The sequence below is a fragment of the Malaya genurostris genome, chromosome 1 (genome assembly GCF_030247185.1).
Source record: "Malaya genurostris strain Urasoe2022 chromosome 1, Malgen_1.1, whole genome shotgun sequence".
NCBI lineage: Eukaryota > Metazoa > Arthropoda > Insecta > Diptera > Culicidae > Malaya > Malaya genurostris.
Genome location: NC_080570.1, coordinates 135,057,285 through 135,073,187, shown reverse-complemented (window position 1 = coordinate 135,073,187; position 15,903 = coordinate 135,057,285). Strand labels below are relative to the sequence as shown.

General features: G+C 35.6%; 1 protein-coding gene across 3 annotated transcripts in view; it reads right to left on the bottom strand.

Moving 5' to 3' along the window:
* Positions 1 to 15,903, bottom strand: part of LOC131425836 (netrin-B) — a 203,329-nt gene that overhangs the window by 12,082 nt on the left and 175,344 nt on the right. For all 3 annotated transcript variants that reach the window (XM_058588055.1, XM_058588053.1, XM_058588054.1), the window contains one exon: positions 5,629 to 5,694. In XM_058588055.1, the coding sequence (XP_058444038.1) occupies positions 5,629 to 5,694 (66 nt within the window). The remainder of the gene's footprint in view (positions 1 to 5,628; positions 5,695 to 15,903) is intronic.

The window sequence follows — 15,903 nt, the reverse complement described above, 5'->3', positions numbered from 1 at the left end:
ATCTGTTCGCGTCGCTTCAAAATGTCAATGAAAACAACATCGATGGTTAAAGCCTTTGGTGAAATTGTGTTCATTCGATTTGAGAATTTTATGATAACAAGTGTTTATCTAACAGCGGTGTTGTGATAAAGTTAATATTGTTTAAGATGTAAAAGATTTGGTGACAAATTAGAAAAAGGTTAATGAATGATCATCTCGTAATCTTTCAGGTATGCGCAAAAATTTTATGCTTCAAATTCGATCATTGATTTACTTCCAGCAGACTGTTTTACTTCCAGCTGTTTGATACCGATGATGATGTTCATGCATTAGCAATAAAACGCTTTTTGACATGAATTTAATTTATAAAAGTAACAGGAGCGAAGGGTTTCAAACGCACAGAACGCGCTGCGATTGAAGGCGCGTTTGAATTGCCGTCGCAAAATTCCAATTTCCAGCGGTTGATACACACAAGCTCATATAAATTGACTAAAATTATCAGTGCATAACTTTAGTTCAACCGTTTGAAGGCATCATTTTAGGTAAATTTAATAATTTCGCTAATTTACTCGCCCCTCCGGGCACTTTTGCTGATTAAAAACGTTTTTCTACATCAATAATTTCCGATCGAATCAGAAGTATTTTTTTTAGAATTTAGATCTTTACTGATCTCAAAACAAACAAACAAATAAAACCGATTTATTTTTCAACTAACAGAACTTTGTTTCAATAACAACACCAGTTATTTCAACCAAAATATTTGTTGAAATTGAAAGGTATGTGTCCTCACTAATTGACAGCATTTTTTTTTTTCAAACAGTTAAATTAGTTGTTTCAACCATCGTTTCTGCTAATCGAAAAACAAAAATGACAGTTTAGTTAAAACAACAATCGATTAGTTGTACCAAATTTTAACCAATCGAATTCAGAAAATCAACTAATATTCTGGTTGAAATGGGATCGCGGGTGGTTCCGTGCGGTTCCGGAATATCGTAGAGATGAGGGTTAAAAACCATCAATTTCAAGAGTGTCAGGAAAAATTAACTTAAAACTATTCAATAAGCTCTTCTTTTTGATATTTACTTTCCGAAGAAAATTACTTCGACTGTTTCAGAAAATGAAACTGTTTCGGCTTCGAATACTTCTAAATGAAACCGATTTTTTAGATATTGCGGAGCCTATTTCATCCATTTAGTATTCAAATGAAACGTCAATCCCAATATAATAATTAATTTCAACGAGGAGGATGGGTGTTGATAATCTTCTCAAGTTAGCGAAGAACTATTCCAATTTCGAAGTTATGTTAATTGGTTCCCGTACAAACTTTTTTTGGTATTACTGGTTTTCGGTTTCGGGAATTCAAACACTTCAAAACAGAACAAGCATAGATTTGTCAGAGATGACTAGGCCAATTTCAACAAATGATAGAATTAATTGCAATGAAAGGTTTCACTGATTTTCATTCAGTTTCATCCGAATACGGCTTATGGTTCTAGAAATACAAGATTATGAATGAATATGTTTGCGTTTCTTCATTGTCTTCGATTAGAGGAATTGTTACTATTTAGGCATTAGCCCTTCTAAAAACAAAATGTAGAGCCAAAGATGCCATTTATACAGATTTATTTGTATTGTAGAGATTTTTCTCGTTGAATATTCTAGTGAGTGCGGTAATGTCTTACGGAGGTATGAAAATTTATCGTTTAACATAATTTTATTATAGAAATTTCATTTTATTAGTAAAAACAGCTCTATAAACCGGGGTAAAATAAATTATATAAAAAAAGCTCTATAAACTTTTTATGCAAAGCAATACATATTTTCTATGAAAATATCTGGCATCTCTGTGCACAGCCGATGAAACACATACACGCAGAGAAAAAAATTGTAAAAATAACCAAATAGTGACAAAAGAAAATCTGGTTTGATATTGCAAATATTGCTATTTGAAACTACAAAAACATATACCTCTGTGGATTAGTTTGTTTTAATCAATAGTTTGATAAAAATAATAAATATTTTACTTGTGCGTTCCTGTCAATCTCTTGATAAACAATTTCACAGTAAATTCAATTAAAAAAAACAGTTTTAAATGAAACGAACTCCAGTTATAAAGTCAATAATTGTAACGCTTTAAATTCACAAAACCTTTTACTTGAAATAAATTTCCTTGAAATTAGTTATTTTAACTAATACTTTTGATTGTTGAAACCATGAAACCATTTTTTGTTTGATTTTTAGAATAAAATGATTTCTTTCAAACTAATAATTCTTTATACAACTTTTATTTGCTTTCAATTTCCTAATTCACATTTTTTTTTATTTTGCAATTTTTCAAGACTTTTGGCCGTGTTGTCGCTACACGATCAAATTATTTACATACCACAATCAAGCTCTAATTTTTTAATTTTTATAGCATCCAAAGATTCGGTGCTCCATCAGTCAAAATGAAGATCCTGCATGAAATATTTTTTGCAAAGAAAATGTGTTATGTAATGTTATGCAATTTCCAAAGTATTCCCAATTATCGATACATACGCTTGAATTATTGAAAATCTCCTAGGAAATTGAAGAAATGTATGTAAACGTTACTTATAGAACTTGTAAAAAACTTTATCCGCGGGAGATAAAAAAATGCTCTTGTTTATTAGAAATAAAACTGTTCATTTGAACAGTGAACTTAGTTATATTAGTACACAAATAAGATCATAGATAAATTGAATCTATTTCTTTTTTGAAATAAAGATAAAGCAGGATTGAGTCAACACGGATATTTCGATAACGTCAATTCAACTTTGGTTGACATGTAATAAATAGTTAGTTTTTTTCAACAAAAAAATCATCGGGATCAAATAAATTTTTCGTTCGGTTAAATCAAAGCTTCCATAACTATATCGGCAAGAATGGGTGATAACGGGCTGCCCATCGCTGTGCCAAAAGTTTGCACGTAGTACTTGTCGCGAAATCTAAAATAACTGTTTTTCATACAGAATTCAACTAGCTCAAGAAATAAGTCTAGGTTTATATTGGTATTATTCATAATAATGTCCCAATCCATTATAATATCGTGCATTATAAGATCAGCTGGTATGTTGATGAACAATGATACCACATCGAACGAGACTAGGACGTAGTTTGTTGGAAGCGTTATCTGGTTTATGTATGTAGCAAAATGAAAACTATCTGAAACATTGTATTCACTGTTCGTTGATTTCTGTAGTATAGTTGCTATGAACTTCGAAAGGTGGTAGGTTGGTGCACTGATATTGGGGACGACAGGACGTAGTGGTAAATTATCTTTGTGGGCTTTAGGTTGTCCGTATATTTGTGGGCAGACAGCAGTAGTGGATTTCAATTGTGATGCTGTTATTTTATCTATGAGCTTGAGGTTTAGTAATCTGTTTTATTATTTTCAACATGGTCCATTTCTCTGAGTGTACACTTAACAGCGTTATGTTGACATATAGCGGAAAGAAACCAGTGCTACTTGATTTGCCACAATGGTTATTTCATTAGTATTTAACGCGCTCTTTCTGGTAATATTCGAAGGCGAAACAGTTTTATTGAAATATAAATATCAATAATATAATTAAACTAAGGTCACGGATACCAAAAGAATACGTGTTGATGATACTTTGAAGAAGAAAAACCAATTTTTTTTGTAACATTATGAGAAAACTTGGCAACTTTGCGAAACCAATTGAGATGAAAACAAAGCGTATTCCAGTGGACTAAGTGAAAAATGAAATTTTAGAAGTTTTTAATAGATAATTAAACAAGTGGCAAGTGGCAAGTGAACATTACTAATTCTGAAGTTATCCAGCATTCAATAGTAGTGTAATTGTGTGAAATAGTGATCTTGTTTTGAGACGAATCGATCAGTAGATATTCAGAAACATGACGAACTTTAAATCTTGAGACGAAAATGTGTCCTAAATTGAAAAGTGAGTTTGTTTTAAATGAAAAAAAAAAACGATCATCAAAAAATTTAAAATCATTTTTTCCAATGTGTCACAATAGCTCAAATAATCATTTTATAACATTTCACAGTTTGGTTCAGGTACGTTGTAAGATATTATTCATGTTCAAAGTAATGAAGTAATGAAGGGATGAAATGGAAATAGGAGCTCAGTTGAAAGAGGGAGCTGTTACCCTATATAAGTAGACTTATGATTACTACATATCAATCAATAAAAGTGTTTGGTTTCGGAAGGGGCCAAGGTCCCTTGAACAAGACAAATCCAGACTCCTTTCTGGGTAAGTATCTAGTTGAGAGTGACATTTATTTTCCGCCTTGTTTGAATAAATAAAAATAACTTTTCTCCGTCATAGCTAGGATAAAAAGTTATCAAACTATGGATTCAAACAAGTGAAGTACAAGAGACTGTTCGCTCAATAATGGTCGCAGACTTGGAGATTGGAAGAATGTGATAACCGATTTTCGGTGTCCTAATTCGTATAATTATTTACAGCAATTATCGAAGCCCATAACCCCGGAACCGGAGCTTGATTCAGATGAAATTCAATAATAGCTACATACTGGCGCAATGCAGTTTGAGTTCTGAATTTGTCACCTGCAATGGAAGGTTTCTTACTAAATTGTATTGAGCAAAATTTGTAAAAACAAATTCTCAGATAATTTTTTATATAAATTGCAATACTGGTGAGAACCGATTATGCACTGCGATCATGAAAATAAAAATAATGTGAAAAAGTAAGGCACTAAAAACTAAATCCATCAATAAGTCGTTCAGCGACCTCACATTTGGTAATAAAACATCTTTATTGCATCTGCGATCTTCGGCGAGACGACACGACGGTAATAGCATTAAACTAGGAACATAGTGCCGGATTGCAGTGTCTCGGTGCCGGTAGTAGGATTTTCTCAAGTACCAAGTAAAAGAACCGGGCCAAAACTTACCGACGCTATTAACCCCTTGTAATAGGATTAAGTGCGACTTCAAGCTCGGCTAGCACTAATTGAATAAGGATGTTCGGTTGGCTAGGTCGGATTGCTTTACTTGTCGGTGTGTGATGCGCCCTACACTTTAGTGAAACACTCGATTTTAATCTGTTGGAAAGCTAATGATCCCAGGAAAAAGTTTGCCTGTGATGGTCGCAAGTTATTATTTGGTCAGTTAGTTAGCATGCCATGCTAGTAATAATCGGTTACTTACGAATCATCAGCGCACTTTTTCTTCTGTATAATTATTATTTAGTCAGAGAAAGGTTTTGCATCTCGTGGGACATTTTTACGATATGTCACACGAGATGCAAACTCTTTCTCTGACATGATACTGATGAAAGCCTTCAAAGCAACAAAAAAGAATTTTCATAAATCACTCCCCTTTGTATACTCAACTTAAACAGACATCGTAAAAAAATCAATCCACTAGTTTACCGAATACTAAAGATTGCAATCAACGGCTCAATCCGTGAAATAGCGCAGAAAATGGCATTCATAAAAAGTTGATCTTCCGCGAAATGACATGAGTGGTGCTGCGCGGATAAAGCAAATGCTGTGGAAGGAACCGTCGTCGTTGGGGAGATGTAACCAACTCTGCCATCGCGGATGTCCCAATCATGGCAAGTGGTGTTGTATACGAGCCCGGTATATCCCATTACTGTACGACCGACGCAAGCACTTACCGTAATCTCTTTTGCAGAACTTGTTTAGATTTAGCCGTTTGGTGCCGATCTTGCACTTTCCGCACTCTGGAACGAGAAAAAAAGAAAGAGAAGAAAAACAAGCTTACTGATTTGGCTTTTTGATCGACAACAGTTCCTGCTCGAATTGACTGTTTTTGAATGAATGAATGGAAGCATGAAGTGATACAATCCTATTTGAGTGTCATTCTTTTCTCTTTTCCAATATTATGTTATGCTTAAGATAGCTTAGATATTATCCTCAAAATAGAATCAATTTTACGTTGTTTTTTCCATGTTGCTATTTAGGGTAACATAGGTATTTTGGCCACTCTAATATACGTTGGTCCGGCGAACATATTACTGGATGTAATCAAAATGAATTACATCGTGTCTTAGAATTTTAAAGATTGTTACATTCTTTAACATATTGGGTTTGAATATGTACTTTATTTTGATTACATCTAAACATATAAGCGCCGGGTCAAAATATATTAGAGTGCCCAAAATATCATCGAATAGTGGTACGTACACACTTAACACGTCGAAGTAATATTCTGATATCTCGGTAAAGCACCTCTTTTCACCGTGTAGTTTGGCATAACATAACATTGAATTTGTCATAAAACAACAAATATACCGAGATCAGCAAATTCGTTTGCCTATATTTCGAACATTATGTTAGCTTTTACTGAAACTCGGTAAGATACTGTTTCGCAAAGCATCACGTCGCCGTTGTTCGTGTAGTTTGGAGGTAGAAAACATATAAATTGGAAAAAAAGATTTTTATATTTCATGAAAAGGTAAGTGAAATAACAGATCGGCTGAAAAGTTCGTATCGTTTCTATGAGAGGGCGCCACTAGAATTAAAATCATCCAATTTTCAGTTAGTACCAACCTTCAAAAGATACGTGTATAAATTTGACAGTTGTCTGATTATTAGTTTGTGAGATATTGCATTTTGAGTGAAGCTACTTTTGTTATTGTGAAAAAAATGGAAAAAAAAGAATTTCGTGTGAAACACTACTTTCTGATGAAACAAAGTGCCGCCGATACCAAAAAATGACTTGATGAGTGTTATCCAGACTCTGCACCGGGCGAAGCAACAATTCGTAAGTGGTTTGCAAAATTTCGTACTGGTCAGATGAGCACCGAAGACGATGAACGCGGTGGACGTCCAAAAGAGGCTGTTACCGATGAAAACGTGAAAAAAATCCACAAAATGATTTTCAATGACCGTAAAGTGAAGTTGATCGAGATAGCTGACACCCTAAAGATATCAAAGGAACGTGTTGGACATATTATTCACGAATATTTGGATATGAGAAAGCTTTGTGCAAAATGGGTGCCGCGTGAGCTCACGATCGATCAAAAACAACAACGAATTGATGATCCTGAGCAGTGTTTGGAGCTGTTATATCGAAATAAAACCGTTTTTTTTCGTTGATATATAACAATGGACGAAACATGGCTCCATCACTTCACTCCGGAGTCCAATCGACAGTCAGCTGAGTGGACTGCACGCGATGAACCGAACCCAAAGCGTGGAAAGACTCAACAATCGGTCGGTAAGGTTATGGCGTCTGTATTTTGGGATTTGCATGGTATAATTTTCATCGACTACCTTAAAAAGAGAAAAACCATCCACAGTGACTATTATATAGCGTTATTAGAGCGTTTGAAGAACGAAATTAAAAAAAACGGCCTCATTTGAAGAAGAAAAAAGTTTTGTTTCATCAAGACAATGCACCGTGTCACAAGTCGATGAAAACCATGCTGAAATTGCACGAATTGGGCTTCGAATTGCTCCCTCATCGACCGTATTCTCCAGATTTGGCCCCCAGTGACTTTTTCCTGTTCTCAGACCTAAAGAGAATGCTCGCTGGTAAAAAATTTAGAAGCAATGAAGAGGTAATCGCTGAAACTGAGGCCTATTTTGAGGCAAAGGACAAATCGTACTACAAAAATGGTATCGAAAAGTTGGAAGATCGCTATAATCGCTGTATCTCCTCTGATGGCAATTATGTTGAATAATAAAAACGAATTTTGGCAAAAAATGTGTGTTTCTATTAAACGATACGAACTTTTCAGCCGAACTGTTAAAAATTCTTTTTTCATATATTCTCACAAATATCTGCTTATTTCCAGGTATAGGCGTTGAGAAGCACTACAAATAATGGTCTTTAGTCGTCATTTTATGGATGTTAATTAATAAAACACCCTCTCTCCCCAACTTAAGCCTTTGTGATATTCATTCCATTCAATAATAAAGGTATATTCTTTCTATATTCGATTACGGCAATTCATGATTCAATCCTGATCGCCTTTGTCGAGCTAACAGCAAAATTACAGGCTATATTGACAGTTAATTTTATTTTATAGTCCAAAGAACTTTCTTTTCATTGAACTACAAACGAAAACCTAATTGTGTGGCAACGTTAAGTCGCCAAAGTACGAATAAAACTTCTTTCTTTCCCGAAAAATATTCGAATTTTCGCTGCACTAACACTGTACAATGTTAAGAGTTTCTCCGAAAGTGTCTCCACCATCTGGAAATTTGTTTACTAGTAGGTTTCTTCAGTGTCTGAATTGTGATATTCTGAGGAATGTACAGGGTCCGGCACTCGAAGTGTAACCAACTTCAGACCTTCGAGCCTGGCGTCAAGGTAAATGCGATATATTATCGGGAAAGTATTCTGGAGGTTGCTTCGAAGCCGTGGGCAGACAAACATTTCGGTGGCAGACCATGGACGTTTCAGCAGGACTCGGCACCGTCTCACAAAGCTCGAGTGAACCAAGAATGGCTGAAAAACAACGTTCCGAACTTCATCACGTCCACACAATGGCTCTCGAATTCACCAGATGCGAATCCAATGGATTATTCCCTTTGGGCCATTTTGGAGAGCAAAGTCCGAACTAAAAGATACACCAGTCTCGAGGCGCTGAAAAAAGTTATTGTCCGCGAGTGGGCCAAAATACACCTGCAAGTCACATTCGGGCAGCTTGCGATTCGTTTTTTGACCGTCTCAAGGCCATAGTCAAGGCAAAAGGTGGTCATATCGAGCAAAAGTGAATTGAATCTGAATTTTGTATTATTTTTACACATTTTGTACTTTGAATTAAGTAAAAGTAATTTTCTAAACTGAATTTATGGCCTTTTTAATTGGTTACACTTCGAGTGCCGGACCCTGTAATAGCAAATATATTATGTATCAATATTGATTATTCTAAGAAATCCTATACAAATTGAAAAAGACATCACCGTTACACCATATCGTAACGGAAAAGGTTACAGTTTCTATATTTTTTTTAATAGTTTTCGTTTAGCATGCACCAGGACCTGAAATGTCAGAACTGATTGAGCATAATCAGAGATGTCAGATCTGCAGATTTGTCTGTAAATTTGCAGATTTCGGACATAGTGCTGCAGACATTTTTTTGTTGTGCAGACTTTTGCAGACTTTCAAAATCGAGTTTTTCGCAGACTTTCGTCCAAATTTACAGACTTTTGAAATTGCCGCGACCGTTTTTTTTTGCTCGCCAAATCAGTTTTACGTGTCATACTTAATAGAGAAATTGCTGCCAGCAAGGCATGCTTGCTAACTGCAGATTTTTTTTTCACATTTACAGTCTTTTTAAACCTTGTCTGCAGATATTTGAAATTTTCACCTGGCATCTCTGAGCATAATGTCTGCCTACAGGTGGAACCTACACTATATCAAAAGTGGTGTTTTTTTATAAAAAAAAACTTTTTTAATCCACCTAGTGGTGTGATGATGCCTTTCTCTATTACTTATATTTCCAACGATATCATTAGAAGGTTCTGTCAAGAAATGTTATTTTTTCAATATTGAATAAAATAAGAAACTTTCTTTCGGTATGAACTAACATAACCTTTTCAATCTGTAAACAATTATGTCAAGTTAATAATAATTTTTCTTTATTTTGAATCGTCGCGCTAGATGATTAAACACACCTTACCCTATGGTTATGGAACTGGAAGTCGGACCCGGAAAAAAATAACCAGCAACCTTTGAGACTATACGAACTATTATTTGAGCCTAAGTTTATGGAAATCGATGAAAACATCTCAAAGAAAATTGAATGAGTCTCGTTTTAGAGTGTTCGACCACTATTTTCGGTAATTCTTGAACCGGGAACTTTGAATCAGTATAACCAAACTCGGATGGTTTAGTAAGTAACTAATACAACCTACAAATTGAATCCATTTTGAGCCAAATCTGTAAGAATTTCACCCTTTTGCCTTTCTCATATAGAAAGGTTATGCAATCACCGTGAAAACCGACTTTTGAATCGAGGCTCAGAGGGCAGAGTGTCATATACCATTGGACTCAGTTCGTCGAGTACGCAAAATGACTGTATGTGTGTGTATGTATGTATATAAAATTTTTTTGCACTCACTTTTCCCAGGGATGGCTGAACCGATTTTCATGAACTTAAATTTAAATCAAAGGTCTTGTAACCCCACACAAATTTCCTGAATTTTATTCAAATCCGACTACCGTTTCCGGAATTTCAGGGTGATATGTGCAAAAAAAAATGAGAATAAGTGCACTTACTTTTCTCAGAGACGGCTATGCCGATTCTCCCAAACTTAGATTTAAATAAAAGGTATAATTGTCCTATACAAAGTTCCTGAATTGTATTTTAATCCGACTTCTGTTTCCGGTAACTAGTAAAAAAAATTCTTATTTCAAGTTACTTCCTTTTCTCAGAGATGGCGTGACCGATTTCAACAAACTTAGATTCAAAAACTTCAAAATTTCATCCGGATCCGACTTCCGGTTCCGGAATTATATGGAGCGGTGTGTTGAAAATTGGATACTAACACGTAAAAAAATTCTTAGCTTGCCTCGAAACTATTCCAATCGGCAGCAATTGTAAATGGACAACCAAACAACTCGATTCTGGCTATGCTGGTTTATGTTTTCTGATTCCGGAAGCACCAGAAAAAGGTGAAATAATTTTTAAACTTGTCTAAAAACTTTTCCAATCGGTAGTCATTGTCAGTAGACATTAATTTGGCTTTCCTTGTTCTTGGATTTTTAATGAACGACCGAAGATTGTTGCTATAGACTCCAAAACGGAACCCAGTCGCTTTTCTCGAACCAACTTCGCTTAGACCGGTTCCCAGATTCCAGTCTCGGAAGTATCTCTTTTCGTTTCCTCAGAGATGGCATAACCGACCTGAATACTGTTTTACTCTGTAGGTTATACTAGTTTATGGACAAACCTTTTTGTTTTTTAAGAATGAAAGAAAATTATTCTGAAGAATACCTCACATTTATATATGAGAATATGAGAGATATGAGGAATGCATCATTACACCAGTAGGTGTATTAAAACAGGTTTTTTTTTAAATGTCCTGCACGCAATACGAGACTGAACAAAGCACGCTGCAAACGGAGCAAAGACGGCATTTACCGACGCGTATCAATTTTGCCTCGTCATTTTGAATGACGATTTAATGTTTTGACACTCCTCGCCCTATAATTTTGGATCCGGATGAAATTGCCCAGTATATTTAAAGACAATGAGAGCTTTAAAGTTGAATTATTATTCGTGAAAATCGGTTTAATCGTTGCCGAGAAATTGAAGGGAGTTTCGTTTTTGGAGCTTCTCTTCACTATTATCGGCGCTCTCGGAAGCGAAAACCGCGGACTAGTAGTCCCAAAGTATATGTATATATCCACCAACTTACAAGATCTGCCAACTAGATGAATTTACCAGTAAGTTTTATAAAAATTTGAACCTCGTTTCGCGTTCACCTTTGAAAAAATACTAACGAAATTGAAAATTTTTCACTAATCACGCTGTGATTCTGGAATCAAAAGTCGGATCTGGATCAGTTTTTCTGGGACTTTTAAAAGAATTTCAGGACCTTTTATTATATTTCTGAGTTTGCGAAAATAGATCAAGAAATTTCAGATAAAACTGAGTGCGCATTATTTTATAAATTTTCCCATATTTCCTTGTTATTCCGGAAATTCAGGAAAATTGTATGACGATCTAAGACCTTTCATTTGAAAATCGGTTCAGTCATCTCTGAGAAACGTGTGTGACTATTTGTTTCCGTTTTTTTGGTGCATATCATCCTGTAATTCCGAAATCGGAAGTCGGATCGGGATAAAATTCAATAGTAGTCTATGGGACCATAAGACCTTTCAATTGAATGAGACATAACACTATGAGATTCCGGGCTTCGTTCGAATGCAGGTTTTTCCAGTAATTTTATTACCTTTCTGCAGAGATAGGCAAACCGAATTTTATTACCTTTCTACAGAGAAAGGCAAACGAATTCCATCATTTCCGTTTTTGTAGATTATTCTTACAAATACCACAGAAAACAGATATACAGGCTTGCATATGAACTGTATGTGAAATTTGCTGAAGCACGTGGCGAATACTTGCAGATGTCACCACGATCGATAGTATTTTCTGGTGCTACATTCACTTCACGCACAAGTTTTGTTTTGCTGTTTTTTTAAAATGTCTAGTTCATTTTGTTTTATTTCGATTGATTCACGTGTTATTCAAACGACATCGAAATAAAGTTGTCTTTCACTCTTAGGGAAATCGCGTGACATGTGTTTAAATGGTTGCAGTTGGAATATTTCTATAACAGGTAGGAGAATGATGTTATCGTTCTGGAACATAGTGAAAAGTTTTGAAAGCTCGCGGCTAACAGTCGAGTAGGTGGCAGCAGTGTTTCTAACGTATAGCAAATCAAAAATTTACATGACATTTTGAAAAATTTTGTTCGAGCCAGTATATCTGTTATCTGTGATATTACCGAATCAATTACCGATTAATAAACATAGCTTGTCCAAAGAAATTTACTACTCGGAAGTTTTGAATTTCGTGAGCTATCTTTTTTACAGATGCTCGATTGATTGCCCCACAACTAGAAAGAGCCTTGGAGGAAAATGAATAATGATTTCAGAAAAAATCCTGTGAATTTAAAAAAAAAATGCAATAGAATAGAGACTGAAATATTCAGACATCACAAATATCGCGAGGTAATTCAAACATCTTTTTTCCAACAGCATTTTGATTTTGTGCGACTTCCTTCACATGAAACCCGCACAGTAATGGTTCTACATTCGTCGGAGTTGCAGTACTTTGCTACTATGATAGAGGAGGAACATCAATCTTCCAACGTTCTTTATTCGATTTACAATGATTGTTTTCTGGTTAGTCTTTCGGCTCAGGAAACACAAACGATCTCAAAACATTTACTCTTCATAATGAGTTGCGATTCGGGTGAGTAAACAGTGTCCTGAGTCACAGTGGCTTTGCCTGCAAAATCCTTAGCAGTAGCTGCAGAGAAACTAAACTTCAGAAGATTTTACGACTTCTGCAGAGTATCCAACTCCACCAACCCTCTAATTGTAACACTTCATCATCAAACTATGTAGGGTAACAGAGGTATTTTGGCCACTTCATATATTTTGGTCCACCTAACAAACTTTATCGATTTCATCGGATTTTATCGATGTTAAGTAACTCATGTTGCATCAATTTGAAGCTAACCACATTAAATTACCTATTGCGGAAGGGGTTTTCTAAGATATTACAATATTTGGTGGATATTATTACAAAGTGGGCCAAAATAAAATCAATCCTGAAGTGGGCCAAAATACCTCTGTTACCCTATACTGACAGTGTCGCTGCTCTCGGTTTTAAGACCGATTTCTGGCGGATTCGGCAAACAAGTGATAAAATTGTCAACCCATATTAGCTGTTGATTCGATGGTACCCTTTTGCTTTATAACTATGCCATGTTTGTTTTGGTCTCATTTGCCGTGGTGAGGAAGAATGAATTGCACCCAAAGGAACCAATTATCTTCCTGTAACGAATCCTGTCGGCACGGGATTCCTTTCTTCCGTCATTGAATTTTAAGCATACAAACACATTGTGGTGCTTTATGGTGTTGTATCTTGCTGCTGAAGAAGTGGAAAATGCGTACTCCGATGGGTTTTAATATTCGTTGTTGAAAAACGAGCTTGTTTATTCAATCCAATTACGACCTGCTGCTTTCTAGGGCTTGCTTTGTTGACATTTAGAGAAAACAAAGCAAGCTGAACTTCGTTATATTCGTTCGCAAAGGAAAATGTTACGTAGCTGTTTTATTATTTAATGGCGTCAGAAACAGATTTTTTTTGCAGTGCGCACTCATATATAACACAGACAAACATGTAGGACACTCAAACAGGATTCTTTCATCATTTCGATCATAGCGAATATATCTTTGATTTAGAAAGTCACCGCCAGCTTAGACAAGATGAGAAAACTGGTTTCTTATATAAGTATTTCTTGCTTTTCATGAGCCTCACCGAAGTATTCACGGCCTAATAAAATAGTATAAAAAAATATTTTACTTGTTCTGCTATTATTTTATCGCATAATTCAAATTATTATACTTGTCCTATTAAGTTTTCGTCCTGTTTTTCTTATATCCGTCGAATCACGCCTAGTTACAATAACAAAGTTTCATCTCATTTGCATCACGTTGGATAACCTTGAACACACACAAACGGAACCTACAAACCCGAAAACACTATATATTTTGTGAGAAAATATTCTACATAATCTCAAATAGCTTTGATGGTCACCTATTTATTTTACATCGTGTCTGATAAAGGACTGTCGATTGCTTCTTCTAAATATTACGTGAGAATTTGGTGACAACATGTAAAAAAAAACTGTTTTAATCCACCTAGTGGTGTAATGATGCCTTTCTCATATCAATCATGCTATCATATATTATACTGTGGTATTCCTCAAAATAATTTTCTTTGATACTTAAAAGAATAACCGAAATTGGTTTGTTTGACCGTCTACTGATAAAAACTATCAATTGGAAAAGATTTGAGGTCGATTTTTCGCCTTTTTCAGTGATGGTATAAAATTTTTAACACTCTTTACCCTATTTTTCCGGATCCGGAAAATATACTTTGAAAGCAAACCCAAGCGTTTTTTTTAATATGCAATCTTTTTCATTGAAAAATCACTGTATTCTAATTTGATTTTACATCGATCATGGTTTTCAATCAAATTTTCGATTCAACTTATGTCTGTTCCATAGTACAGGGTCCGGCACTCGAAGTGTAACCAATTAAAAAGGCCATAAATTCAGTTTGGAAAATTACTTTTACTTAATTCAAAGTACAAAATGTGTAAAAATAATACAAAATTCAGAATCAATTCACTTTTACTTGATATAACCACCTTTTGCCTTGACTTGATGACTTGAGAGAGCGAAGGAGTTGCTTCGTTTGGCCGAATGTGACTTGCAGGTATTTTGGCCCACTCGCGGACAATAATTTTTTTCAGCGCCTCGAGACTGGTGTATCTTTTAGTTCGGACTTTGCTCTCCAAAATGGCCCAAAGAGAATAATCCATTGGATTCGCATCTGGTGAATTCGAGAGCCATTGTGTGGACGTGATGAAGTTCGGAACGTTGTTTTTCAGCCATTCTTGGTTCACTCGAGCTTTGTGAGACGGTGCCGAGTCCTGCTGAAACGTCCATGGTCTGCCACCGAGATGTTTGTCTGCCCACGGCTTCAAAGCAACCTCCAGAATACTTTCCCGATAATATGTCGCATTTACCTTGACGCCAGGCTCGATGAAAACGATTGGAGAGCGCCCATCTGCGGTTACAGCGGCCCAAACCATTATCTGTTGCGGGTGCTGCCTCCTGGTGGCCAATCGATGACTCAAATTCTCGTATGAACGGTCGGTCAAGTAAACCCTATCGTTTTGAGAGTTTACGAATTGCTCAATTGGAAAAATTTTCTCGTCAGAAAATACAATGTTCGGAAATTGACCGCTTTCGGCCAAACGAAGCAACTCCTTCGCTCTCTCAAGTCATCAAGTCAAGGCAAAAGGTGGTCATATCGAGCAAAAGTGAATTGATTCTGAATTTTGTATTATTTTTACACATTTTGTACTTTGAATTAAGTAAAAGTAATTTTCCAAACTGAATTTATGGCCTTTTTAATTGGTTACACTTCGAGTGCCGGACCCTGTACTATTGATTTTCATGTGGTGTAAATTTCATTTTTTTTCTGTGTATTTATCATTATTTTCGATACCTCAGGAACCGGAAAACAGGGTGTTCGGCATAACTGAAGTGAGATTATTTGGTTATTTAATAATAAAAACAAAATATTTAGTTATTAGTCTTTTTCCTGTTTATGAGCTGCGGCCAGTAAGTCGCGTATAACCACGTGGCTCGCACTGCATATTACATT